The sequence below is a fragment of the Balaenoptera borealis genome (assembly GCF_965194805.1).
Source record: "Balaenoptera borealis genome assembly, chromosome: 10".
Classification (NCBI taxonomy): domain Eukaryota; kingdom Metazoa; phylum Chordata; class Mammalia; order Artiodactyla; family Balaenopteridae; genus Balaenoptera; species Balaenoptera borealis.
In genome coordinates, this window is record NC_138874.1 from 110399756 (window position 1) to 110427018 (window position 27263).

Consider the following 27263-nt stretch of genomic DNA (forward strand, 5'->3'; position numbering starts at 1 on the left):
AAATCATGCATCTGGCCACCTTTACATTATAACTGTTTTTGAGACAGGTTGCCTTCCAAACATACATCTTAAAAGAAGGAAAGGCAGTTATGGTTTTAGTGTCCCCAGTGCCCACCCTCCCACCTCCCCTTCCCAGGTAGAGTGAGTTGGTCCCCCCCGGCCGGTGGGTTCCTGATAGCATTGTTGAAGAAACAGTGGGCACGTGTCTGCCGGCGGTCAGGGCTGTGCTGCTGTCTCCTTTGGACACGGCACCAGGGGACAGTGTCAGCATCCTGTGGTGAGGCTGGTGCCCCCAGGATCACCGTGCTGCTCCCTTATTCTTGGACCCGAATTTCCCATGTGTGTTCCAGTCTAGAGCGCTGGTCTCTCACGATGCTTAGAGAAAGACAGCACACAGCCATGGAAGTCTGGGACCTCTGCGCCCAAACCTCCCCTGAGATTCACAGATGCCAGAAAATACAGTTCTCGGGGGTCCCCAGGAAACACCTGGAAAATGCCCTGTGAGGCTGGTAGAGAGGAGAGGCTTGTGTTTTAAATGAGTGAAGACTACAGGAATAAACAGCTTGGTTTTCACGACTTCATTTCATAGTGACAATTTTTAAAATTTGTTTTATTGTGACAAATTTCAAATATACACAAAAGCAGAGACAACAAAACAGTGATTCTCCTCATATATCCATCACCCAGATTCAACAATTTAAAGATTTTGTCACATTCCCTTCTTCTATCCCATTTCTTTCTTTTTAAAAATTTACTTTTTTTTTTCCTGTTGTATTTTAAAGCAAATCCCATTCTTAATGTTATCCTATCCTTTCAAATTATAGTGTGCCTTTCAAAAAAGGATGGTTGTTTTTGACCATCATTAATGCATTTTTGACAATGCATTAAGACACCTAACCATGGCAAAAAAAAAAAACACACACAAAAAGATGTTCAGCATCATCACTCATTCAGGAAATGCAACTCAAAACCACAGTGAGATCCCACCTCATACCCACTTGGATGGCCATGATAATTTTAAAAGAAAAAAGGAAAATAACAAGCATTGGCAGGGATGTGGAGAAATTGGAACCCTCATATAGGAATACTGGTAGGAATGTAAAATGGAGCACCCACTATGAAAAACAGCCAGTATGGAAAACAGTTTCGTGATAATTTAATGTAGAATTTTCGTATGACCCAGCAATTCCACTCCTAGGTGTATATCCAAAATAATTGAAAACAGGTGTTCAAACAAAAACTTACACATGAATATTCATAGCAGCACTATTCACAATAGCCAAAAGGTGGAAATAATGCAAATGTTCATCAACAAATGAATGGGTGAACAAAATGTGGTTTATTGTCACCATGGAATATTTCAGCTATAAAAAGAATGAAATACTGATAAATCCTACCATGTGTATGAACCTTGAAAACATTATGGTAAGTGCAAGAAGCCAGTCACAGAAGGTCACGTTTTATATATTTAACATTTATATGAAATGTCCAGAATAGGCAAATCCACAGAGACATAAGATAGATTAGTGGTTGCCAGGGGCTGGGAGTATGGGGGAATGGGGAGTGACTGCCAGTGGGTATGAGGTCTCCTTTTGGGTTGATAAAAAATGTCTGGAACTAGCTGGTGGTGATGGTTGCACAACATTGTGAATGTACTTAATGCCACTGATCTGTACACTTCAAAATGGTTACATTGGTAAATTTTATCACATTGAAAAAAAACCCTACCTAAAAAAAAAAACCAAACCAAAAGAACTCTACCTAACAAAATCAATAGTAATTCCTTAGTATTATCTAATACCAGGCCATATTTAAATTTTCCTGGCTGTCTCAGAAATGTCTTTTATGTAGATTAAAAAAAAATCAAATCCAAATAAGGTTGTTTGTGTTTTAAACCTCTCTTTTTAACTTTTTTATCATGGAACATTTCAAATATCTGTGCAAATTGCGAGAGTAACCTCATAAACCCCCAGGTACCCATCACTGAGCTTCAGTAATTATCAACTAATAAGCACTTTTAAAAATTGTTTTTAACTGTTCATTCTGAAGCAATTTCCCACGTACAAAGAGGTTGAAAAATAGTACAGAGAATTCCCCTGTGCCCTTCCTGCAGCTTCCCCAAAGGCTAACATCTTATGTAACAATCACAGGACAATTATAAAATCAGGAAATTAGCCTTGATGCAGATGTTGACTAGCCCAGGGACCCTCTGTTTTTGGACATGTTATATTTGGTGTCATGCCCCCTAGCACCCTTTATTCTGAGCAGTTCCTCAGTCTGTCTTTGTCTTTCAGGACTGTGGCAGTTTTCAAGAGTACTGGCCAGTTCTTTCGTAGAATGTCCCTGATGTTCCCTCATGATTTAATTTCAGGTTATGCATTTCTGGCATATTTAATTCTGGTTGTACATTTCACAGACACAGTGCTGTGCCCTCTGGTGTGTCCCATCAGGAGGCATGTGTGGGCGCTCTGCGCATTATAGGTGGGGGTCACTTTGATGCCCGTCGGAGGTTCCTATTTCTGCACTGCAGAGTTAACTGTTGTCCCTTTGTGAGTAATAGGTATCTTCCGGGGGAATACTTTGACATTATGTAAATATTCTCTCTCCTGACATACTTTTCCCCTCCTAATTTCAGCATCCTCTTACCTGCAACAGTTGTTACCATGGTGCCAAACGGCGGTTTTCTACTTCCATTGTTCCTTCTATATTTATTGATTAGCATTTACTCTAAGAGAGAGCTTTCCTTTTTCTCCCATTTACTTTTGTATTTATTCCAACACGTACTTAAGGATATTTGTTTTATTCCACGAGTCACAATCCATTCCTATTGTTATTTTGTTGCCCACATTGTCCCATATTTGGCCATTGGGACCACTTTGAAGATTAATAACCCCTTGTTTAATCTGTACTCCCACCTGCTCCTCTCCCCTAGATTGTTTTGAATCATCTCCCAGAAATCGTATCATTTCATCGGTAAGTATTTCTAAGTGTCTCTAAAAGATAGGAATTCTTTTTAAAAACATGGATGATGGCATTATCACATCTAAGTAATACTAACAATAATTCCTTAATATCATCAAATATCCAGCCATTATTCACATTTCCCTGATTGTCTTACAAGTGTTTACGTCGCTTGCAGTTTCTTTGAATCAGGATCCACCTGAGGTCCTCGCATTGTGATTGGCCGGTGTGATTCTTAAGTGTTTTCTAATCTATCCATTCCCACCCACCCACGCCGACCCCACCCCCGTCTCCCTTTTGTACTCCTTGCAGCTTTATGAAGAAGAAGCTGGCTTGTTTGTCCTGTAGAGTTTCCCACAGTCAGGATTTTGTTGATTGCGCCTCAGTGGTGTCCTGTCTCATGCTCCCCTGTTCTCCCTGCTTCCTGAATGTTGATAGTTAGATCTAGAAGCTTAGGCAGAATCTGTTTCAGTTTTTTGATGACTGCTTTCTGGGTGGTGTTGTGGCCTCCCTCAGGAGGTTCAGAATGTCCAGGTGTCTCCTTCTGTGGTGTTAGCAGCCATTGGTGATTGGTGCGTAACCCCATTCATTCATTAAGGGGGGCAAAATGGTGATATTTGAATTCTGTCATTCCTTCTCCATTTCTTCTCTGGATTACCTCTGTATAGGAAAACGCCTCACCAACTATGTGTTCCCCTGAAGTACAATTCATATAGGAAACTACAGATAAATGCCTATTTCTTTCCTATTATTTATTAGTTTTCAGAATGATTGATTCTCTAACACCATCCCAATACCTTGGAGGTTTAAAACTACATATATCACTATAAATAGACAAAAGCATATTGGACGTGTTCCAATCCATTGCAGTTATTCGTGTTCAAAGTATTGCATCTTTGACCAGTGGGAGCCTCTTCCAGCTGCCCTCTGAGGCCTATTGTCCTGACCCCAGAGGTCTCTGAGGTGCTTTACTCCCTGTTATGACAGGATAACACCTGCCTTGCACACTTCCTGCCCTAGGCCTAGAGTCTGCCATCCTTCCAAGGAGCCATGCTTACCTTTAGTGGAAAATAGTATTTAGAAACCATAGTCGGGATATTAACTGTTCTTACTGCTATGGGGTTGGTCATCATTTCCAAGACTTAGTCCACAAGGGTTGAAAAAATATGTATCTTTAAAGATGAACTGCATAATGAGATCACACTGAAACTTCTGATCCAGATTTAGGCCTGTGGGTTTTTACTGGATCACCCACCTTGTGTCTGTATTTCCTTTTTTCCATGTCAGAAATCCTGGCTCGCGAGAATACCGACATAATCATTTGTTTTAGCCCATAATACACACAAGGGTCTTGAATCTCAAAAAACATGATGCTGTGTGAGAGAAGCCAGACGCAAAAGCGTGGGTGCCACCACCAGTTCCATCAGCGCCACCAAGGCTGGGTCAGGGCTGCGGCTGCCGTGGGCTGGACTGTGAGACACAGCATCACTGTGACCGCTGATCCCTGGATTCGATAAGGCTGGTACCGGTGCTGTTCACGATTCCTTTTTTCCACAGTTCTTTTTTGGCTTAGAATATATCCCTCTAGAGATTTACAGCCAAAATACTGGGGGTTTTTTTTTTTTTTTTTTTTTTAATTAATTAATTAATTTATTTATTTTTGGCTGTGTTGGGTCTTCGTTTCTGTGCGAGGGCTTTCTCTAGTTGCGGCGAGCGGGGGCCACTCTTCATCACGGTGCGCGGGCCTCTCACTATCGCGGCCTCTCTTGTTGCGGAGCACAGGCTCCAGACGCACAGGCTCAGTAGTTGTGGCTCACGGGCCCAGTTGCTCCGTGGCATGTGGGATCTTCCCAGAACCAGGGCTCGAACCCGTGTCCCCTGCATTAGCAGGCAGATGCTCAACCGCTGCGCCACCAGGGAAGCCAAAATACTGTTTTTTAAAGCTACCATTATTCCGCTGGGTAAGTGTGTCACCAACAGGACCCTCCTTGAAGTCGCTTTACTTCCAATTTTTAAGGAGTTGGTTTTTCAACATTTAAATTTGTTTCATAGTTATGTAAAAAATCATGTGGTTCCGAAATTAAATCCACGGAAAAAGATACATTCAAGGAAGTCTGGCTCCTGTCCTTTTCCTTCTATTGCCTTCCCACCCATCTCTCATCATAGCCATTTTTATAAATATTATGGCTTATCTTTCCATTTTTTAAATACGACCAACTATGTATACATTTGTATCCTACTTACAGGGTGAATTTGAGAGAGTAAATTCTTTTGTTTGAAAAGATTTTTTTTTGATGTGGACCGTTTTTAAAGTCTTTATTGAACTCGTTACAATATTGCTTCTGTTTTATATGTTGGTTTTTTGGCCGCGAGTCATGTGGGATCTTAGCTCCCCGACCAGGGATCGAACCTGCACTCCCTGCGTTGGAAGGCGAAGTCTTAGCCACTGGACCGCCAGCGAAGTCCCTGAGAGAGTAAATTCTTAAGATCATTTGTTATAGAGTGGGAAGAACGTTACTGTTGTAATCTGAGTTAAAAATCAGTATTTAGAATTACATAAGCACTGTGGTCACAACCATCTCCCGCGACCCCCCGATCCCCTGCCTTCCCCAATCAACAAAACAAAAAACTGTCACTGCCTAGAAATTAAGACCAGAGGAACTGAATATTAAGACGTTATCTTTGGTTGTCTTTGCAGAGTTGACCTTGGTTAATCCCCTCCCCCGCCTTTTGTTTGTTTGTTTATTTGTTTGGTGTTTTCCAGTTACTTTCACGGCCAGTATCTTTTACATTCTGAATGAGAAACTGCGCTCCCCACACCCCAAAGAGGAGCTGAGGCCCTTCTGCGGGTCAGGTCGATCGGGCTTCTCATTTGGCGGATGCCGGGGCCGTGCAGTCTGGGGTGGCGGGTTAGGAGCTTGGATTCCTGGCGTGTCTGCCGAGGCTGGGGTCCCTGTGCTGTCCAGGCATCGCGAGCATCTGTGGCCCTGGGTCGCTAAGGAATTGTTTTCTCTGGCGGCTCTGAGCGCACATGGCAGAGCTGAATCTTATTTACCTACCACATTATCATCCTGTCTCTGTCTCCCCTCTTGACAGACAGTTGAGTGGCAGTTGCATGTTCTTAACACCCCACCTCACCGTTTTTCTAAAATGTTAATTTAGAACATTTTGAAATACTGCTTGAGCCTCAGGATGTGTAGACATTTTAAAGCAGTATTTCAAAATACGGCCATTTTGAAAGAACTGTGTCTTATGCACAAGGTAATAATCCTCTGCTCCTGCTTCTCTCTTTTTAATGAAAAATGGCTTTGAGGGGCTGTCTTGCTGCTGAAGTGCCGGGCTGTGGCAAACCTTAAAATTTTCAAGCTGCTTTAATCAATAAAGTTATCACCAGTCATTTCCCTTGATAACTGCTTCTTCCCAGATCCAGACTTGCTTCTTGCTGCCGAGGAGTTTTCCACCTGCGCTCAGAATGGATATAACTCCCCAAATCCAATTTTCATTTTAACCTTTCCTCAATAGGCTAGAAATAACAGATTGCTGGTATTACTCTAATAGATTGGAAATTCAAACCTCTTAGCGGTAACCAGACCCTTTCTAGGATTCAGTAATAAGGCAAAGAATAACATACCTTAAAGGCTACTTCAAGAAATACTTAATTCTCATGGTTTAAGGCTTCTGAATCAGTGGGTGGTTTTATAGCTTCATACTAAATCCCAAATGATGTGAAGGTTTTGGCAGTTTTCCATAATCGTAAGAAATTCCATCAGTTGCAAATTGTGCAGGTTTTGGTGGAAATTGGGTCTGTTCAGACCAGAGTGCTTAGTCAGCACCAGAAGCCAGTGTGCAGGCATCCTGGAAGCTGGGGGTGCCCATTTCACAGATGAGGAACCCGAGGCTTGGAGAGGAAGGACCTTGAATACTTTGAGCACTTGGGCTGGGCACACCCAGGATCTGTCACGTACCCATTTACTTCGTGAAATCCTTACTCCAACCCGCTGTCGTAGGTACTTTCATTCCCATCTTAAGGTTAAGGTTAAGGATTTCTCAGCCTCGGCACTACTGACATTTTGGGGTCAGATCATTATTTGTGGTGGGGGGTACTGCCCTCCTCCCCCAGTTGTGAAACCACAGATGTCCCCAGACGTTGCCAAATGTCCCAGGGGAGCAAAATCGCCCCCAGTTGAGAACCAGGGCACTGAGGAGTAGTCACAGGAAAGTCTACTGTTGAAGCCAGGATTACTCTGCCGCTGTGGAGTGAGGCCGGGACCCAGCCCCCTCCAGGTCTCTGCTGCTCCCCAGTTCTCCAGGAGGGGCCAGCAACACAGCAGAATGCTTAGGTTTGAAAAGGCATATTTAGCAGTGCAATATCATTTTCTGTTGTGAAAAACATTAAAATCTGTCTTGTTGGCAGAATATAGAAAGTAAAGTTAAGCAAGATCTTGGGTGGTGAAGGTGAGGACTCTCAGGACAGCCTATCAAAAAAGGGGGCGAGGTTTGTGGGTTTATCCAAAGAGGACCGGGCATAAAACATGGACTTTGCCCCATCATTTTGCTCCCTGGTTCTCAGGGCAGTAATTCTAGCTACGGGGTTATGGGGACAGTGTGTACCCTTGGTGGGGAGGCCTTGTGGGTGGGGAGTGAACGTCTGCGTGGGGACCTCCTCCCCCTCAGGTCCGTGCGTGGAAGGCCCATCTTCTCCCCTTCGTGGGCTGGGCCCTCCCCTGGCCCATCTTCCCCACAAGCGGTGTGCATGGTCTTTGGGTGTCAGCTCAGGGACCACTTGCTGGGACGGTGTGAGCCCCGGGAGAGAGAGGGCCAGAGGGGTGGCTCATCCAGCCACGGGCGGGGGTTTCCAGGAAATGCCAGCACTGGGGTTGCCTTGTGCCCCGTCTCGGTCATAAGGGAGCTTTAGAACCTCATGTCTTAGTTTTCCCTAAGATATTTCCGCCCCTAAAGCCTTTTTAGTGGATTTTATTTTCTTCTCCTCAAAACACAAGTTTTTAATCTGATTGTGAAGTAACTCATGTTTGTTAAGGGGATGAATAAAGTTCAGAAAGTACAAGGGAAAAAAGTGTTCATCCTTCCACTAACCTACAATAACACAAATCATGCTTAACCCTTCCAATTTTTTGGTGTCTATATATACTTTTTTTTTTTGGCTGCACTGTGCGACTTGCGGGATCTTAGTTCCCTGACCAGGGATCGAACCCAGGCCCAGCAGTGAAAGCGCCAAGTCCTAACCACTGGACTGCCAGGGAATTCCTGTATATGTACATTTAAAAAGAAAATTATTTATTTATTTGGCTGTGCTGGGTCTTAGTCGCTGCACGCGGGATCTTCGTTTCTGCGTGCGGGGTCTTTAGTTGCGGCATGCAGGATCTTTTTAGTTATGGCATGCGGGCTCTTTGTTGTGGCATGTGGGATCTAGTTCCCTGACCAGGGACCAAACGCGAGCCCCCTACATTGGGAGCTCGGAGTCTTATCCACTGGATCACCAGGGGAGTCCCTGTATATATACATTTTTAACACAAAATTGGATAATCCCATATCTGCTATTTGAAACCCGATTCCCATTCCCCTCCTCCCCCCCCCCCCCCGGCTTAATATTGGGAACAATTTCCTTTGTGCGAATTCAAGCACCTCCACAAAGTAATTTTTGTGGCTACAGAGCATTCTGTCATAGGGACTACCGTAATGTTCTTTAGCACGAGGCTACCTTCCATCCCCTTGCTACCATAATGTGCTTCCCCAGTCCCCTGTTGTTGGACGTTTAGATTACTTCCGATTTCCCTCTTGTACATTAACCCTAGTGAACACCCTTGTATGTATATGTCCTTCTGTATATTTTAAATTATTTTCTTAGAAATCCTAGAGGTATAGTTGTCAGGCCACGATGCACAGTGTTCATTTCTATTTCAGAAACACGGTATCAATTCAGCTTCCTTACCAGCTGTATATGCAAGTGCTCATTTTCCAACATCCTCACCAATAACATGGTTTCTTACTTTTTATAAAATGGTTTCCTTGAGTTTTGCTGTGCTGGTATTATTCCTTACGAATGTGTCAGACGGTGGGGGAAATTCCTTAGTGACGAGCCACCTCTGGGTGTCGGAGGGGGCCTGGTTGCTCTGAGCCTGCAGGGTGAGGGTCTAGGGCTCTTCCCAGTGCTAGGTGTCATCTCGAGGCCTCTCCACGTGGGGGTGTCTGTCCCTCGGGGCTGAAGTGCAGGCCAAGCCCACTGCTTCTTCACCACCAGCCCTGCAGTTCGTTGCCCCATGGGGGCAGAAGTGCTCCTCCTGGCAGAGCCTGGGAATAATCAGAAATTTCGTGAAACCTGGGGTTTCTTGGGAAAGCTCTTTGGCATTGGAAGTTGTGTTCCAGACGTCGCCACCTGTTGGAATGGGTTCTGCCCCTGGCACCTAGGATGGTGAAGAGGAGACCATGGCGGGCAGATGAATATTTAAGAAGGATGAATGAATCTGCATTTTGAACCCAAACCAGAAAACCTGCCTAAAGGGCTCTGGTGCCGCCTCTGGCTCTTGGATCTCTGTTCTGTGGGAGTCTGACCTCTTGGTGTGCATCTCCAGCTTCCCTGAACCATTTTGCAGTCAGAAAGGAAGTGCAACCCAGACCTGACAGGTAGGGTTTTTTTATTTCCCCTGACAGCGCACCTCTTGACCTCTATCTTCTTGCCAGTGATTTTTTAAATCCTAAATGATTTGGCAATAATTGCTCCTCCTTGCGTGATTATTGCCCTTCACTGATAGTAAATCTGTGAAATCCCCAGGGGCTGGAACGCGTTTTGGTATGCAGAGCCCACAAGCTGGCCCAGACAGGCCTCACTGCGCCGGGCGGCCGCACACCCACTGGGTCCCCGCATCCTGCCCCTGCCCTCACACACGGCTCTGGGCTCTGCCTGGGCTTGGCCAGTGGCTTATCATGCAGAACCATAGCCGCTGCTCCTGGTGTTCTTCCTCCAATGGCCCAGATTTCTCTGGTTCCACTTCCATGGGCCACACCAAAAAATGTCCTCGCCCAGGCAGACCCAGGAGTCTCTGTTCTGAGAGGGGGGAGGAATTTCTGCTTCATGCACAAGTGTGCATGCACAAAATTTTATTTTCCCCAGAGCATGGAAGATGCCAGGCATGACATTTAATAATAGGAAGACCGTTTCATTTCCAAGGAACCTTCTAGCAAGGTGGCCCCCGGAACCCCTGGCAGCAATGGACAGGGTCCTAAGCTGGAAATGCTGTGGATGTTTAGAGGCTGACCTCACAGTGTCAGGACAACTCTTTGAGAAGGGCAAAGTAGAATCTCATACTGGGGCTTGTGGCCGGCCCGGCTGCCTAAGCCAGGTGCCCACCTGCCCCAGCTCTCTCCTCCCAGGTGAGCTGTGTGGTTGCCCAGGTGACCCTGGCTTTGCAGATACCCTTAGACTCACGTGTGTGTGCAGCGGTCTCATGGCGGGTCCCACTTCAAGGAACATGCGTCGCCACTGGCTCTTTCTTCTTGGGTGATTGATGATTTCCACACAGCTGCATGGGAGCTTGTAGACACGAAAATTAAACCCATTTGGATTTGGCAGTGTTTTCCGCAGCATCACTCATTCTAGGAAAAAAAATTCCAAGTTTACCATATCTGGGTACTTGCCCCTGGCACTATTATTTACTTAATGTTTCTTTAAATTGATTCATTTTATAAACTTAAATGTGTTTTAAAAGGAGCTTTCGATCCCTACTATAAATGGAAGACCAGAATCACTCACCATAAATAGATTACTCTAAAAATAAATACAAACGATTACATTAAAAATGTATGTCCTTATATACACTACCAAATGTAAAATAGATAGCTAGTGAGAAGCAGCTATATCGCACGGGGAGATCAGCTGGGTGCTTTGTGACCACCTAGACGGGAGGGATAGGGAGGGTGGGAGGGAGATGCAAGAGGGAGGGGATATGGGGATATATGTATATATATAGCTGATTCACTTGGTTATGCAGCAGAAACTAACACAACATTGTAAAGTAATTATACTCCGATAAAGATGTTAAAAAAAAAAATGTATGTCCTGTTCTACCTAAAATCAAATAGCATATCACCAGTATGCATAACACACATTGGGAAACATGGGTTTAGGTGGAGGAAAGACCAGAGGAAATTAGTGAGAAGTATGAAGTTTAGAATATTCACTGGGACGAAGTGCAGTTTATTTCAGGTACCTCGTATGTCTCTCAGGGGTGGTGGCTCCCAGCAGTTGGCAGAATTCTCAGCCCTGGTGGTCATCAGCCACCTGCTCAAGCTCCCCCGGGGGCCAGTGTCCCCCAGTAGCTTCTCTGACGGAGGCCTCTCTGGCCTCTGCTGGAATATGATTAAGTGACAGGGGCCTGGTACTTCTGAGGCAGCCCATGCTGATTGTTAGAAAAGCCTCGTGTTTACCTGAAACTACCTCCCTGGCATCTGGGGCCGCACCAGCTCAGTCTTTGTCCTTGTCTACAAGCTCCTCATGATTCCTCGTTGTTTGAAGTCCTGTTTGGGAGATGTTTCCGAGGACATGTGCTTCAGGCTTAATGGCTGTGCTTTTGGGAATTCATTGTGTAGCCTGCCCTGGTAGAAGATTAGCACACATGTGGTGTCTTCTTCGGGGAAGTCTCTCACCCCTTCCCCTATACCCCCTAACCTGGTTGACCCCTCTTGCTCTTCAGATCCAAGCTCAAAACCTCACCTCCTCCAGGAAGGCTTCCCTGACTACCACCAGCCCCACAAGGTTAGGCCTGACAGCCTCCTGCACTTTTCCTCCCTGTGCTTTATCACAGGTCCTGGCTCTGTGTTTGTGAAGTTACCTCATGAACATCCGTCTTCTGCCTTCCACTGGGAGCTTCACAAGGGTGGAGACTGTGTTTCTGACTCACTGTGTCCCCACTGCCTGGCCTATAGAGGACCTGGTATAAAGGAGCTGAGGCACTGGAGCCCCATCGTAAAGACTGTGGACTGTCTCCAATAGGGTTAGATTAGGAGTTTCCTCAACAGAACATTTCCTAATATTTTTTCCTTTTAAACATATATAGATAACTTATTACGTCCAGGCACTGTCCTTGATGCTTAACTTACGTGATTTTGTTTAAACACCACACCAATTGTACCCATTTTACAGACTGAAGTGGATCACAAGATCACAGAGCTAGCAAATAGCAGAGCTGGGATTCAGGCCCAGTTGCTCTGGCCCCGTCTGCGACTTGAGCTCAGTCTGTCCATTCTGCTGGTCGCATAGGGCCTGCCTCTGGATTCACTGCCCCCCACCCCTCCCACTCCGAGCTGGAAGGCAAATTCCATCTGGACTCCTCTCCTCACAGGCAGAGCCCAAATCAATGTGTAAGAGTCCCCTGGTTTGCAAATGCTTTACGGTCATCACTTTTTTAAAAAAAAATTCATTCATTCATTCATTTTTGGCTGCATGGGGTCTTCGTTGCTGCGCGTGGGCTTCTTATTGCGGTGGCTTCTCTTGTTGTGGAGCACGGGCTCTAGGCGTGTGGGCTTCAGTAGTTGGGGCATGCGGGCAGTAGAGCACAGGCTCACTAGTTGTGGCACACAGGCTTAGTTGCTCTGTGGCATGTGGGATATTCCCGGACCAGGGATCGAACCCGTGTCCCCTGCATTGGCAGGCAGATTCTTAACCACTGTGCTACCCGGGAAGTCCACGGTCACCATTTTTAGTTTTCTTGGTTTCAGTTTATGTATTTATTCATTGGTTAGCCCTACCTAGCATCTGAATTCCAGAGGAAAGTTGTGGAAAAACTGTCAGTTTCAAAGCTTCTATCCCGTCAACATCAGGACGCTCACCCTGCTACGGGAGCCCGGTTTGTCAGGCCTGTCTGACCTCCCACCAAGGACATTTCTGATCGGACTCGGGAGCATATCTGGAATGCATTTGGTGTCTGAGGCATTAGACTTTTCTTCCGCTAGCAGGATCGTTTCCTGAAAATATTTGGAAGCTTTTAATCAGTGTGGCAGTTGAGTCAGGGAGGCTGCTCCTTTTTTCTTAAAAAGAGCACATTTACTTATGTAAAGATTATGAATCAATTTAAACAGTAATATTAATACAGGTTGATATGTCGAATGGGCACCCACTGGTGGCTAAAGTTTCGGCAACACGGATGCAGACTATGCCACCCGCCCCCGCTCTTTTGGTTGGTAACCACTGAGCAGTTCTATTGGCTCGACCTCCTAAGCATCTCCAGACATGCACAGCCATGCCTTATTTCAGAGCACTGATTCACTCAACAAACTCATGTTGGTCATCAGCTGAGCTCCAGGATCAGCACAGAGCCTGCCCTCAAGGAACTCACACATTTTTGGAGGAGAGAGATAAATGAAGGGACCATTATAACACAGGAGATGTGTGCAATGCAAGGGGGTAATCACAGAATGTTTTGGGGAGCCCCCAAACCCAGCCGGGGGTTGAAAGGTGGTGGTCACCTGAGCTGAGTCCAGAAAGACTGTTAGGAGTTGGCCAGTAGAAGAACAGAGGGAAGCGGGCAGAAAGGTCACCCTGTGCCCACGGGTACCCTTTCTGGTGCTGTCCATTCCATTTTGTGTAGATCCGTATTTCTATTTAAGTACCATTTTCCTTTTGCCTAAAGAACTTCCTTTTACATTTCTTGTGTGTGGATCTGTTGGTGATGAAGTCTTTTAGCTTCAGATATCTGGAAATGTCTTTATTTCACCTTTGCTCTGAAAGATAATTTTGCTGCATATAGAATCCTAGGTAAGCATTTCCCCCCTTTTCAGTACTTTAAAGATGGTGCTCCACAAAGGTGGTGTTCCACTGTTTTCTCATTTGCATGTTTTCAACAAGAAATCTGATGTCTTATCTTTGTTTCTCTCTGTACATGTCTTTTTTTTTTCCTCCAGTTGTTTTTAAGATTTTCTCCTTGTCACTGACTTTGAGCAATTTGATTATGTTGTGCCTTGATATAGTTTTCTTCATGTTTGTTGTGCTTGGTATTGATTGGGATCTCGGAGCTGTGGATTTATCATTTCTGTTGAATTTGGAAATTTTTCAGCCATTATTTCTTCAAACATTGTTTCTGTCTCCCCCTCTCTCATCTTGCTTCCAGGGACTCCAGTTACACCAGGCTGTTTGAAGTTTTGTCATAGCTCACCGTTTCTCTGTTCATCTTTTAAAAATTATTTTTTCTCCCTGTGTTTCATTTTGGATAGTTGCTATTGCTGTGTCTTCAAGTTCATAAATCTTTTTTCTGCATTGTCTAATCTGGATTTAATCTCATCCAGTGTTTTTTTTTTTTTTTTTTTCCAGTCCAGACATTGTAGTTTTCATCTCTAGAAGCTTGATTTGGATCTTTTCTTTCACCTTCCATGTCTCTCTACTTAACTTTGGGAACATGTGGAATACAGTTACAGTAACTGATTTAATGCCCTTGCCTGCTAATTCTCACATCTGTGTCAGTTCCAGGTCTGTTTTGGTTGATTTTCCTCTTCACTGTGTGTGATATTTGTCATCTTTGCATGTCTGATTATTTTTTTTAATTGGATGCCAGACATTGTGCATTTTACCTTTTGTGAGTGCTAGATATTTTTATATGCCGATAAATATTTTTGTGCTTTGTTCTGGGATGCCGTTAAATCACTTGGAAACAATTTGATCCTTCCGGATCTTGCTTTGAAGGTTTGGGAGGCAGCACCAGAGCAGGGTTTAGTCTAGGGCTAATTATTCCTCACTGCTGAGGCAAGAAGCTTCTGAGAATGCTACCCAGTGCCCTGTGAATTATGAGATTTTCCAGTCTGGCTGGTGGGAACAGACACTAAACCCAACCCTGTGTGAGGTCCCGGCACTGTTTTAATTTTTGGTGTGATTCTTTCCCTGGCCTTGGGTGGTTTCCTCACTTGCCTGTGCTCATTAGCAGTCTACCCAACACTGCATCATTCAGGGGGACCGTCTGTAGATCTCCGCATTTCTCTGGGTAGCTCTCTTTTCTCGGGATACCCTGCCTTAGCCTCCCAGCTCTTAGGTCTGTCTCCTCAATTCAGGGAGTCTGGGCTCTACCTAGTTCCTCCTCCCTTTGCTCACAGTCTGGAAACTCTGAAGGCAGTAAGCTGGGGCATTTGTAGGATCCATGTCATTTGTTTCCTATGTCTCAGGAATCCTCCTTCATTGCCTGATGCCCAGTGTCTTGAAAACTGTTATTGCATTTGGTTTGTCTGGTTTTCTAGTTGCTTCAAGTGGGAGGGGCTGCTTTTTTTTTTTTTTTTTTTTTAATAAGCCACTAATATTCATTCATTTTATATTTAATTTTGTAGTTATTTTGTTTATTAGGATTTGATTACATATTAATCTGACATAGACTCTAATAATCTCAAAAAAAAAAATATAACCTGACATAACAAGCACACAAAAAAATTCAAACAACTACAAGCTACAATTGATTAAACTACACCTTCCGGCAAAGAAATAGGAATAGTAAACAAAATATTTCTCTGTATTACTAAATTTTTCATTTCATAGGACCTGCCATTAGAAAGTCATGTTATATAGTTTTAATAGCTTTCTTATAATTTTTTTCTTGTAAAAGTTTAACTGTATTTTCTAAATAGGATGACCACCTATCACGACAACTTAGTTACATGTGAATATAAGTAAATATAGCATTAAAATGATGCTATATTTACTTCAGAACAATTCAATGGGGTTGAAACATTATATATTACTTGTATTACATTGTTAAGATAACACTGAGTAGTACACAGAAGGCAAATTCTTGTATCTTGAGCTCAAAGAATGGGGTGGAAAATGTACGGTAACCATTTCTTAACTGCGAGGTCTTTTGGAAAGCCAGCACGGAGCACGTGCACACACGTTTAAGCAGCTGTAGTGTGCGCTTGTGTTCTGTGTGGAGATGCTCCTGCCGTTCCTAACGCTCTCATCCGCTTTTCTGTGGGCCGCCCAGCAGTCAGCACGAGTGGTCAGATGGGATGCAAGAGTGAAATGGGGACAGAATTCTGGGCAGGCGACTGCTACCTCATTTCAAACCTGACAAGGACCATTTAGTTACCTAACAGAACTTCAACTTTACCAAGTGTTATGAAATTCTTAAGGACCAAAACTCTTTGGACTTTGGTTTTCATTTACTACGTATTCAAAAGATGGTGCTTCTGGAAGACAGGCCCTCTCCCTCAAGCATCTCATCGGATGCTCAGCCGAAGCGACACACGAGCTGAATGGCTAGTCTAGGTCCTGCAGCACCACCGAGGCACCCTCTGCGGTCTCCTGGCCAAGGACTCGCCTCCCCCAAGCCCCGCTCAGGCTCACAGCACAAAGCGGTCCAGCTGCAGAGGACGAGGTTTAAATGCTCACGCCATCACATTCACACAGTTTCCGTGTAAACTCTCCCGAGGAAGAAGCTATCCCGCGCCGAGGCGTGTCTCCCAGGCCACCCGTGCTGGCCCCTACAGTCACTGACACTAAACACAACAGTCACACACAGTCTCAAACACGCGTTCAGACTCACATCTGGCATTTCTGTAGAGAAGGAAGGGGTCCTGGAGCGGAAATCCAGGTCTTTCGTGATGGGCTCTGTCCTATTCTCCATGCTCAGCCTGTTCATGATGGTGAAGCCGTGTTTCGGAGAAGCAGACCTTGTGTAAACAAATAAGGTTCCTTCCACATCAGTCTTTTCCCACTCGTTGGCCCGGTGGCCAAAGGTGTACAGGGCCACCTGGCTGGCCACGTCCACGATGCGGCTGATGTAGGGGTCGTGGCGCCGCAGGGCCGCCAGGCTAATGTCGCGCCCCTTCCCAGCTGGGTAGCCCGCCGCCGCCGCCGCCGCCATCTTCCCGCCGGCCCGCCAGGGGCTGCTTTTTGAAATGATATCCAGGCTGTGAGCATCTCGTGTGTGTGTGTGTGTGTGTGTGTGTGTGTTAGAGTGTGTATTTTTGTTTGCTCTTTTTTCTTTCTGTTTTTTTTTTGTTGTTGCTTTTTATAGGTAGTCAATTCAGCATGGAAAGCAAAACCTAAACTTGGGCTACAAAGATTTGCCAGAAATTTACTTAGTTTTCACAGAACCAATGGTTGGCAAAATAACCTGGTTACAGAGTATTTAGCTGAAGGTAAAATTCAGCCTGTGTTCGACTAGAGGTGAGATAGCGTCGGCCTCCTCGTGTGCCCTTGTGGCACTATATCACTTTGATACCCGCTGATTTTTTTTTTTTTTTTAATTTAAACCAAACTATTTTAATTTTTATTTATTTATTTATTTATTTATTTATTTATTTATGGCTGTGTTGGGTCTTCGTTTCTGTGTGAGGACTTTCTCTAGTTGCGGCAAGTGGGGGCCACTCTTCATCGCGGTGCGCGGGCCTCTCATTATCGCGGCCTCTCTTGTTGCAGAGCACAGGCTCCAGACGCGCAGGCTCAGTAATTGTGGCTCACGGGCCCAGCTGCTCCGCAGCATGTGGGATCTTCCCAGACCAGGGCTCGAACCCGTGTCCCCTGCATTGGCAGGCAGATTCTCAACCACTGCGCCACCAGGGAAGCCCCCGCTGATTGATTTTAAATTGCCCAAATATGCATCATTCAGAGCCGCAGCCCATGCTGGGCAGTGGGAGATATATTCAAGTGCGTTGACTTTTAATCAATATGATGACGATATTACCTCGTTTACTTTGTATGGTGGTGGTTTTAAGCATCAAGTCAAGAGGTTTATTATGTCAAAAAAGATGAGGGAGCACAGGAGGAAAACTGTCTTGACATCACTTCTGAGTGCCTTTCACTCACTGCACGACAGGCCATCATGATCGGAGACGACATCGTGGGTGACGTCAGCGGTGCCCAGCGGTGTGGGATGAGAGCGCTGCAGGTGCGGACCGGGAAGTTCAGGTGAGTGCCCCGCGCCAGCCTGCCCGCCATCTGCCTGCCTGCCTTGTGGATTCCTGGGGTGACCAGGTTTTCGTTTGTTTTCTTCTCCAAAATAAAGGGGGTTACTTTTTCCCAAATGGAAGAGCAGTAGGTGGGCATCCGATGACTTTTTTGTAACTGTCCCCTAAGGACGGGCCTGGATGCCTTCTTATAGCAGAGAGTGGTAGATAAAAAGGGTCTGAGTTTCAAAACTGAGATTTGAATAGGGTGTAGTGTGGAGACAGCAAATGGAAGGCTCTGGCCAGCCGTTGAGCCCGCTGCCCACAGAGAGCCGGGTTGAACTTGGGCCGCACTCCTCTCCTCAGCGTGGCTGATGTCTCACTGTGCTTGGAGGGGACGGCTCCTGGGCGCCCAGCTCCTCTGGTCACCTTCTCCTTCCTTTTCCTCCACCATATCCATCTCTCACCTAGAGATGACAGGTCCGTGGTCAGGGGTGAGTCAGGGACACTTTGGAGTTGAACCTCTGTCTCCAGAGTGTTTTCTTTGCTGGGTCAGAAGTCAGCCTAGCCTCGGGCAGGTTGCTGACGGGCACCTGTCGGGGGCGCGTGGATGTGCCCTGCGGTGTCTGGGCCTGGCTTGCTTAGCCTTTTAGAGTATCTCAGACATCACAGTGTTGTCTTGGCTCATTCTAGATGGTTTTGATTGTGGCCATTCAGAGAAAGTACCATTTTGTGTATGCTGGAGAGACTTAGTTAAAACATGGTTACCCTGGGGTATTTGGATGTTGGGGGAGGGATGGATTACATCAGTCCTGGGTGGTCTGCTTAGACGGGATCAGAGGAATAGATTAGAGGGCCTGACCCTCACTCCGAGGCCCGTTCCTGTGTGAGAGACACACGCGGCCTTTGGGTTTGGGTCACGTAGGTGGACACAAGGTGAGTGAGGAAGTCTCAGTACCCCTAAGGTCCAGGGCCAGAAAGTCCCTTCCAGCCCCCTCTTGGACCTCCCAGGGTGCCAGAGGCCACCTTGAAGCCCCCAGCACACCTCCTTTCTTCCCCAGGTCCTCAAATGAGGGCTTCCTGGGCTTCCTCGGCTCTCTCCGGCCTAAGGGAGTGAGGGGGACCCCACTGGAAACCTCATCTGCATTCTCCCCCAGAGGCCAGCTTGGAAACCCGAGGTCCCCAGTGCCCGCTTCCCCCGAAGCTGCTGAACAGTGGGACTTGGCGCCCTTTGGTTGATGCCCTGCTGCGCGGTGCCGCCCGCCCCTGGTGCCGCCCCATCAGTAGCCAGCCCAGCTCGGTGAGCACCTTTGACCCATGAGCGCAGGAGTGGCACCTCCTCACTGAGAGCACGGAGCTGAGGCTCAGAAGGAGGTGAAGAGCGAGAGCCATGTAGTTTTTTGCACCGGGCTGCTGCTTCTGGTTTCTTAGGGAGAAAAACATGTCTGTCTCGATTAAATGTAGCCACAGTTGGGGTCTTTCTGGCCCAGCCTAAGCCATGCCCCTATACACTGAGAAGGTACTGCCCCTGCCCCAGGCCCCAAGCGTGCCACTAGGTCGCTGGGTCACTGAGGAAGGTCCGCACACCCAGTCGGGAAGCCCTCGAATGGGCAGGTGGGCGTGCAGGCGGCTGTGTCCTACCTTACACCTCCGGGGTTGGCACTTTTCTGAGTCCCCCATCACCCCGTCTCCCAGAGGGACAAACCCCATCAACAGTTGGCCAGATCATTCCAGACGGCCTTCTCTGTGTAGGTAATACATGGATAATATTTTGGTTTTTTCTCTTTATAAAAACGGTATTATATTATTTCGCAACCTGCCCTTTTCTTGAACAATGTTTTGTGGCATCTCCCCATGACCGTTCTTCATAATTTTAAATTCCTGAGGAAATGCTATAGGTAAGTACTGTTTAGCGCGTGGTGCGCAGGGAGCCATCAGCAACGGGGAGGTGGTGCCGGTGCTGTTGGTGATGTCTGTTGCTTCCCGGTGCAGCCCCACCTGGCTCTGCGTGGAGAGGCTGGGGCTTAGCGTGTCTTTTCTTGGAGGTATTTAAGGTTTCAGACCTTTTGATTTGTTTGTTGTGAGGTTGTAAATCTGCCTTTGTTAGCAGGCAGGGCGGAGGGAGAAGAGCCTCAGTGCAGGTTAGGTGGTGATGGAGCCACCCGAGGGGGAGGCCGCATGGCGGGACAGGAGGCTGGGCTCCGTGCCGTCAAAGCAGGCAGAGGACCTCTCTGCCCCTGGCCGATCTCTAGAGCCTCACTGTCTAATGCAGAAGCCACGAGCCGCAGATGGCTGGGGAGCACTTGAAATGTGGCTGGTCTAAATTGAGACGTGTTAAAAGTGCACGTACACAAGAGTTCAGACTAAGTGGGAGAAAAAGAATGTGACAAACTCATTCATAATATCTTACACTGATTGCATGTTGTAATCCTGATGCCTTGTGTTCATTTCACCTGCTTATTCTTATTTTTGTTAATGTGGCCACTAGAAAGTCCTAGCTTGTCTCCACGGCTCGCATCCATTGGCGCTTAGTGCATTTCTGGTGGACAGCGGGGCCCCTGCACCGCCCCCTTCTCCCTGCAGATGGCACTCTCGGTGCACAAGACCTCCATGGCACCTTGCATGGTGCTCTCTGTAGACGTGTAGCCGGCTTGGGGCCAGTGAGCAGCCTTGGCACTTTGGCGCCCTGGTGACTCGGCCAGCGTCACCGGGGCAGCACCCAGCTCCTCCCTCTGGGGCCGCCCTGCCTGCCCCTGGAGCTCTCCACCCCTCTGGCCACCTCTGTGAGCCGGCGACACTAGGTTTGAAGGTCATTGGGGCCCATGTCTGCACCAGACGTGAGCCGGGCAGGGGCAGGGTCTGCGTCTTTACTGTGCTGGGCCTCCCTCTGAGTGGCCCTGAGTGGCCTCACAGGAGCCAAGGGCCACTGGATGGGTCAGCAGGGCATCAGCCCTGTGCACCGTGTCCCCTGTTGGTGGCCTTGGTCCAGCCTTGACTGAATTGGGGGAGTGAGGCGGGTGGAGGATGGCCTTGTCACCAGGCACAGGTGGCCGAGAGCCGTGCGGTGAGGGAGCTTGGTGCTCATACCTGGCCACGTGGCTTCTCCACTGGCTTGAGGCCAAGGGTCGGATGGGGAGGCTGAGCCAAGTGAAACCCGGGTGTCCTGCCCGTCCTGGCGCTGGAAAGGGAGGGAGGCTGGAGGGGGCCGCACAGGGCCTCTGGACAGCCCCGCTGCAGGTGCCCCTCAGGCCAGCGTCTTCTAGTTGTGCGCGCGCGCGCACACACACACACACACACACACACACACACACACACGTGAGGTTGTCTGGGGCCACGGCATTGCTGGGGGTGTGGGACTTGGACTTTCCCATGGCCGTGAGATCTCCCTGTGACCTTCCATGTCTTCATTCCCCTCGCTTCTTTCTACTTTTTTTTTTTAAATTTATTTTGTTTATTTATTTTTGTCTGCGTTGGGTCTTCTTTGCTGCGCGCGGGCTTTCTCTAGTTGTGGCGAGCGGGGGCTACTCTTGGTTACGGTGCGCAGGCTGCTCATTGCGGTGGCTTCTCTTGTTGCAGAGCACGGGCTCTAGGCGCGCAGGCTCAGTAGTTGTGGCTCGCGGGCTCTAGAGCGCAGACTCAGTAGTTGTGGCACACGGGCTTAGTTGCTCCGCGGCATGTGGGATCTTCCCGGACCAGGGCTCGAACCCGTGTCCCCTGCGTTGGCAGGCGGATTCTTAACCACTGCGCCACCAGGGAAGCCCGCTTCTTTCTACTTTTATCAGAAAATGGCCCAAAGAGAAAAGTGTGAAGTCTCAGAGTGGGGAGAGGTCACAGCGGCCCCTGAGCTTTGGAAGGAGGGCTTCACAGGGCCTGCCCCCCAGGACCAGCGGGAGGCTCAGGCCCCTTACAGGAAGGGGGCTGGATCCCTTCCAGCAACCCCAGTGTTTGGAGCCAGAGCGGCTCCCGGGGCAGACAGCTTGCAGACACACCCCCGCCCAGCCCGGCAGCCAAGCTGTAGACAGAGCCGTACAAGGCTTTCTTTTCATACCTGCTCCACTTGAACGTCCAGCCCAGCCAGGGTGTGGCCCTCACCTGGCTGGCAGGTAAAAGCCTTTCGGGCGTTTTCCCCACCTGCCCCTTCCTGGCATGTCTGACGCACTGGGCCTGCTGGCAGAACCTTCCAGCCTGAGGCCAGGAGGCTGCTGTTCCTCCAGTCTCCTCAAGACGCCGTCCCGACTCCACAGGGCCCTGTGACCATCGCTGGCACATCCTCGTGGTCCCGGGGAGTCCCGGATACCCAGAGGGTGCTGGGTCCCCCACCGCCAGAGGCCTTTCCCGTTGAGATGGCTGAAGCCTTGCCCAGGGCCGCCCAGCGAGGGTAGGCAGAGGCCGGGCTGGAGCCTGGCTCTTACCCCAGGTGGGTGCTCCTGCCCCCGGTTTCCTACCGGGACCATCCAGCCCTTGGGGGTGAGCTTCTGAGGAGCTGCAGGAGTCACGGTCCCACGCTCACTGCAGGGCACAGGCAGGTCTCGGTGTCTGACTAATGGGGGGGCGCGTCCGGGAGGACTGCTGTCCCCACCCCCAGGCACCATAGCCCCCCTCCTTCTCTCCTAAGGACAGGCCTCATCTTCCGTGGGGGCTGGGGCCAGGCCCTGTGTACCCCCATCTGGCAAATTCAGGTGAGGGACGTTCTTCTCAGGAGCCAGATGCCCTGCCTGTCCCCAGTGGAGGAGGAAGCTGTCAGGACATCTCACTGTCCCTTCACGCCTCCTTGTATCCCCACCTGACCCTCCTCCTGGAGACATGCCGAAGCGGAGCGGGGACACCCTGAACGCTTCCCCCGTCGCCCTGTGCTCCGTCCCACGCTGCAAAGCACGGCTGGCGTCTGGTTCCCAAGCACGGTGGCAGGCGTCACTGCCCAAGGCCCACGCTGGTCGCGCTGTGTAAATAATCCGGCTACCTGGAGCCTGCTTTGGGTATTCTCTTGTTATTTACTCACGGGTGGGAGATGTTTTATGAGTCCAGAACGTTCTTGACAAGCAGTTTGCCGTCTTGGACTCACGAGGGAGAGTTTCCTGGGCCTGGATGCCAGGTGTCCCTGGGCTGGGGCTGGCGCTCCACCCGCACCGAAGCTCAGCTGGGGCTGGGGTGCCCGTGGTCGCTTTCCACCCGGCAGCGGGGCTGGCGGATCTGAGATTCCACGCACTCTGCACAAGGCTGAAGGAGGCGGGGTACAGAGAATGTGATGGTGGAACCAGACGCTGGGGTGGAACCACCCAGGGCCCGACGGGGCTGCACTCCTGACACAGCTGCCGCCAAAGCGTGGCCCTTGACCCCGTCTCTCGTCACTTTGCAGCCAGTGACTTCAAAGAGCTTCCTTAAGAGGAGACTCTGGTTTCCCTTCGGAAGGAAATGGGTTTTTCTTCTAGTGCCAGGTGGTATTTGAGGGAAGTGAGTGATCCTGGGTGTTAATTTTTCAGCAGTCACAGTTGTCACCGTGAGGCTATTGCAGGCTGGGGTCGTGGGTGGTAGCCCTCCGTCCCTGTGTCCCGCCAAGGAGCCTTGCCACGTGTGCACCGGGAGGGACCGCCTGCCCTCGTAGATGAACACTCCCGAGCCTCCGGCTTCTGGAAGACGCTCCCAGCTGGGGAGGAGGCTCCACGTAGCTTCAGCTGGGGCTGCAGGCCGAGCACAGGAACAGGAGACGACCAGCTACGGCCTGGCTGCAGCCCGCCCAGCTGGGGAGAACGGCTTAATGCTGGGCTTGGGGGCTCCCCCCTGGGTCCCTCGGACTCCAGTCCTGGCTGCCAGTTGGGGGAGGGCTCCGGGAGCCAATCTTCGGCGAAATCGACTGTGGAACGTTGGTGGGCCAGCCGGTCAGCCCAGCAGGCAGCCTCGGTCTTGCAGGGGGATGGAGGTTGTGGGAGGCACCCCTGGGCTTTGAGAGGTCCCTCAGCTCACCGGGGGTCACATAGTGAAGGGGGGCACACCCAAATTTGAGCCCATATGCCGCCTTTTGTGTTTTTTTTGGTAACTGCTTTATTGAGAAATAACTCGTATGTCGTACAATTCAGTCGTTTTTCAAATGTTCACGGAGCTGTGCAGCCGTCACCACAGCTGGGTCGACACCACTCCATCATTCTGAACCCTTTAGCCATCCTTCCCAAATCCCCTGCATCCTAAGGCTTTGGGGGGGGCAATGTCAGCCCCCAGCGGTTCAGTCTGCCTAGACCCTGGGCCCTGTGGGAGACTGAGGAGGGACCCCCAGGGGCCTGGGGTGGGAGGGCATTGGGCAGGCAGAGGTGGGCACCGGTGGTGGGGTCAGTGGCGGGTCAGGGTGGGATTGGCAGGGCCAGACCCGCCCGTCTCCCCGTCCCCTCCCACCCACCGCTTTCCTGGGTTGAGTCCACTTCCTCTGCACTGGTTTGGTTTCCCTGCCCTCTGATTGGCTGGTCGCTGGGGGACAGAACTAGTAGCACTTTCTGGTACCTGACTCTCATTATCCTTCTTGGTCCCTGACCAAGGCTGCTTCGTGCCCAGGGCAAGAGGGGAAAGGTTTTCAAACTGTATACAGCCCTGCTGGGCTCCTCGCCCTCCTTGGAGAGACCAGCCGGCTGAGGCGGGGGGCTCCAGGCTGAGGGGGGCGTCCCAGGCGGAGGCCAGGAGGTGGCTGCAGAGTGAGGCCACGAGGCCTGGTGGGGGGCCCAGTTAGGACCCCGTCGGCAGCCTCCTAGCCCGAGGAACTTGCTTCCTGGGAACCTGCAGGTAACTCGGGGGGTCCTGGACGGCTCAGGAGGCGGACGGGGATGAAGGCCCAGCAGGTTCTCTAGTCCCCCTGAGCCCAGCTAGTACGTTTCAGGAGCCCCTCAACAAACCTCGGGAGGTGCGTGCTCTGGACCTGCCGCTCGCACTTGCTCCTCAACCGTGTGACACCCCGAGAAGGAGGCCGGCCTTCTTGTGGCCGGCCTCGCCACAAGCTGGCGAGGAGGACGTGAGAACAGGGCAGTGCCTCCCAGAGGGTGTCTCACATGCCAGAGCCTGTGGCAGGTGCTCACATGCATCTTGCTTCAGCTCATCTAAAGCTCACAACCGCCCTGGAGGCTGCCCCTCTTCTCACTCCACTTTATACGTGTGGAAATGGAAGCCCAGAGAGGTAGAGTAACTCGCCCGAGGCCACACAGCCCACCAGTGTGGGAGTCAGGATTCGAACGCAGCTCTGCCTGACTCCAGGGCCTGTGTCCTGAGCACTCTCACACCCTGCTGCCCCCAGTTAGCCCAGTCTCGCAGGAGCTCCGAGCCCGTGCTGGGTCTCACCAACCAAGAGTGGCCGCCGTGGGGCTTTCAGGACCGAGGAGGTCCCTCCTGTCCTTGCTCTCTCGCACGACACTCTGCACTCAGCCCCGCTCGAGGAAAGGGGCCTCGTGAGGATGAGCTGCTCTGGCCCCGAAGTCGGTCATGTGACCACACCCAAGGGCCTGGCTGCGGGAGGTGACAGGTGGCAGCCCCAGAAGTCACGTGTTTGCTGGCTTTGTGGTTAAAGCCAGCTAACCCTGAGCCCTCCCCTCGCCTCCTGTGTGGGGGTGGGGTGGGGGAAGGGGTACTGGAAGGTGCTGGAAGGAACCTCATTTAACCTCAGAGGAAGCTGCCCATGAAGGTGCGTCAGAGCTGTCCCGAAATAGAACGGGTTGCCTGGAGAGGGGTGAGTCCTCATCACTAGAGATGACCCGGGGAGGCTGGCAGACCTCCGGCTGGGGAGGCCGAAGACGGCACTGCAGTGGCCAGAGGCCAGGGCTAAATAAAGCCTCACACCCATTCGGAGTCTGCTGACATTTAATGGGCACTTGTGGGCGCCAGGTCGTTTCTGTACCTCTGGTCCCATTTCCCCACTGACAGACCCTGAAATGTCAGTGTCGCCACCTCCTACTTGCAGTTGCGGAAACTGCGGCCCAGGCAGGGCAGGGGCACTTGTACTCGGTTATTCCAGCTGGGCCTGCCGTTCAAGCCTGACTTCCCCCTCTGGGTCCTGGGCTGTTAGCATCAGAGCTGGAGCCCAGCGGTTAAAACCACAAGTATAGATGCAGGTGTATAGGTGCATGAGTAGCAGAGATGGGAAGGAAAGACAGCTGCTTGTTACGCAGGATTTGGTTGTATCTTTGCATCATCGGGTGTCTTCTAAACATTGTATGATGAAAGTATAGCACTCTTATCAGAACAACAGTTATTTTTTAAAGTACGCTTGTGCCACCCACACCCCCTTAGGTTTGTGAATTTGGGGAATTCTTAAAAAGAAAGACCACCTGAAAGTACAACACTGTTCGTTTAAGAACAGAAACCAACCCAAGTACCCTGAGGCCCCTGAGCCCGCGCACAGCTCTGCCCTGACCCCCGAGGCCCAGCCGGGCTCCCCGCTCACACGCAGGACCCTGAGTCTCTGGACACAGGCGTCCTCGTAGTGCAGTCCCATCCCTGGCCTGTGAGCGGTTGCTCCGGCTCCTCCCGCCTCCCTCCATGGTGCCAGGACACCCTCCAAGGTGTTTCATCCGGACGGGATCAGGGTGAGGACTCCGGTCCCTGCGACTGAAATCAGCGCCTTCTCTGGGCCACCACGCATATGCAGCCGTCTGTGACCTCCTCCCCACAGGGTCACCCCGACACGCTCAGGTCCCATGCCCTGGCTTACACACACACACACACACACACACACACACCACGTACGCACTTGGACTTGCGGAAGGGTGGCCGCCCAAGGGCGGGATCCCAGCCGCCCCAGCACGGGATGGGCGTCCAGGGCCGTCGTGTCTGGACTCACAGACGGCAGGCCCCAGGCTGGGGGTGGTGGGTGAGGGTGTGTCCGGGTAGAGGGGCCTGAGTCAGCCCTCGCTGGACAGAGGGGCTCAGAAGGCGGACTCAAGGCTCCCCTTGCTGCAGGCCCAGGCCCGCCCGGATGTGTCCAGTCCAAGCCCACCTGCCCCTCGTCATCTGGGAGGGTCCTTTGACCCGGGGAGGGAGGGGCCTGGTGAAGACCTGAGAGGGTTGGGCAGGGGGTCGGCCTCCAAGACGCGCTGTGCCCTGAGGAGGATCCCAGGGGAGCGCGCCAGGGCTTGTTTTCTCCTCCAGACTCTCCCCTCTGTGTCCTTCCTCCTGTCCCCACTCCTGTGCATCGTCTCCGCCCCTGGCTTTGCTTCCTCTTTCCAGATCCTTCAGGGTCAGCGCTCATTTTCCCTTCTTCCTCACGCCGCTTTCAGCTGGGGCCGCTAGAGGGCGCCTCGAAGCCAGGGCCGGGATGCACATCCGCTCACACCTGCACACTCACGCACACTCACACCCAGGCCCCCTGCACACACGGGAGCCAGGCCTCCTCAGCCCACGCCCTCCACCCTGGGCCCTCACCCCTCCCCTGCCACCCCTCATGGAGAACACGGAGGTGC

At 50.3% G+C, this 27263-nt stretch overlaps 1 protein-coding gene and 1 pseudogene across 7 annotated transcripts in view; one reads left to right on the plus strand and one right to left on the minus strand.

Annotated features, from left to right (window-relative positions):
• The window catches only part of LHPP (phospholysine phosphohistidine inorganic pyrophosphate phosphatase), a 144387-nt gene that overhangs the window by 37503 nt on the left and 79621 nt on the right, over positions 1-27263 (plus strand). For 4 of the 6 annotated variants that reach the window (XM_082407373.1, XM_082407374.1, XM_082407375.1 and 1 more), the window contains exon 6: positions 17766-17857. The exons of 1 other annotated variant lie outside the window; for it this stretch is intronic. In XM_082407373.1, the coding sequence (XP_082263499.1) occupies positions 17766-17857 (92 nt within the window). Of the gene's footprint in view, positions 1-350; positions 1756-17765; positions 17858-27263 lie in introns of those variants that run through there. One more of the 6 variants, XM_082407376.1, reaches the window with a different exon arrangement.
• Positions 15253-16822, minus strand: LOC309604787 (mRNA-decapping enzyme 1B pseudogene; annotated as a pseudogene). The gene has a single exon. The product of its transcript is annotated as an mRNA-decapping enzyme 1B pseudogene (transcript).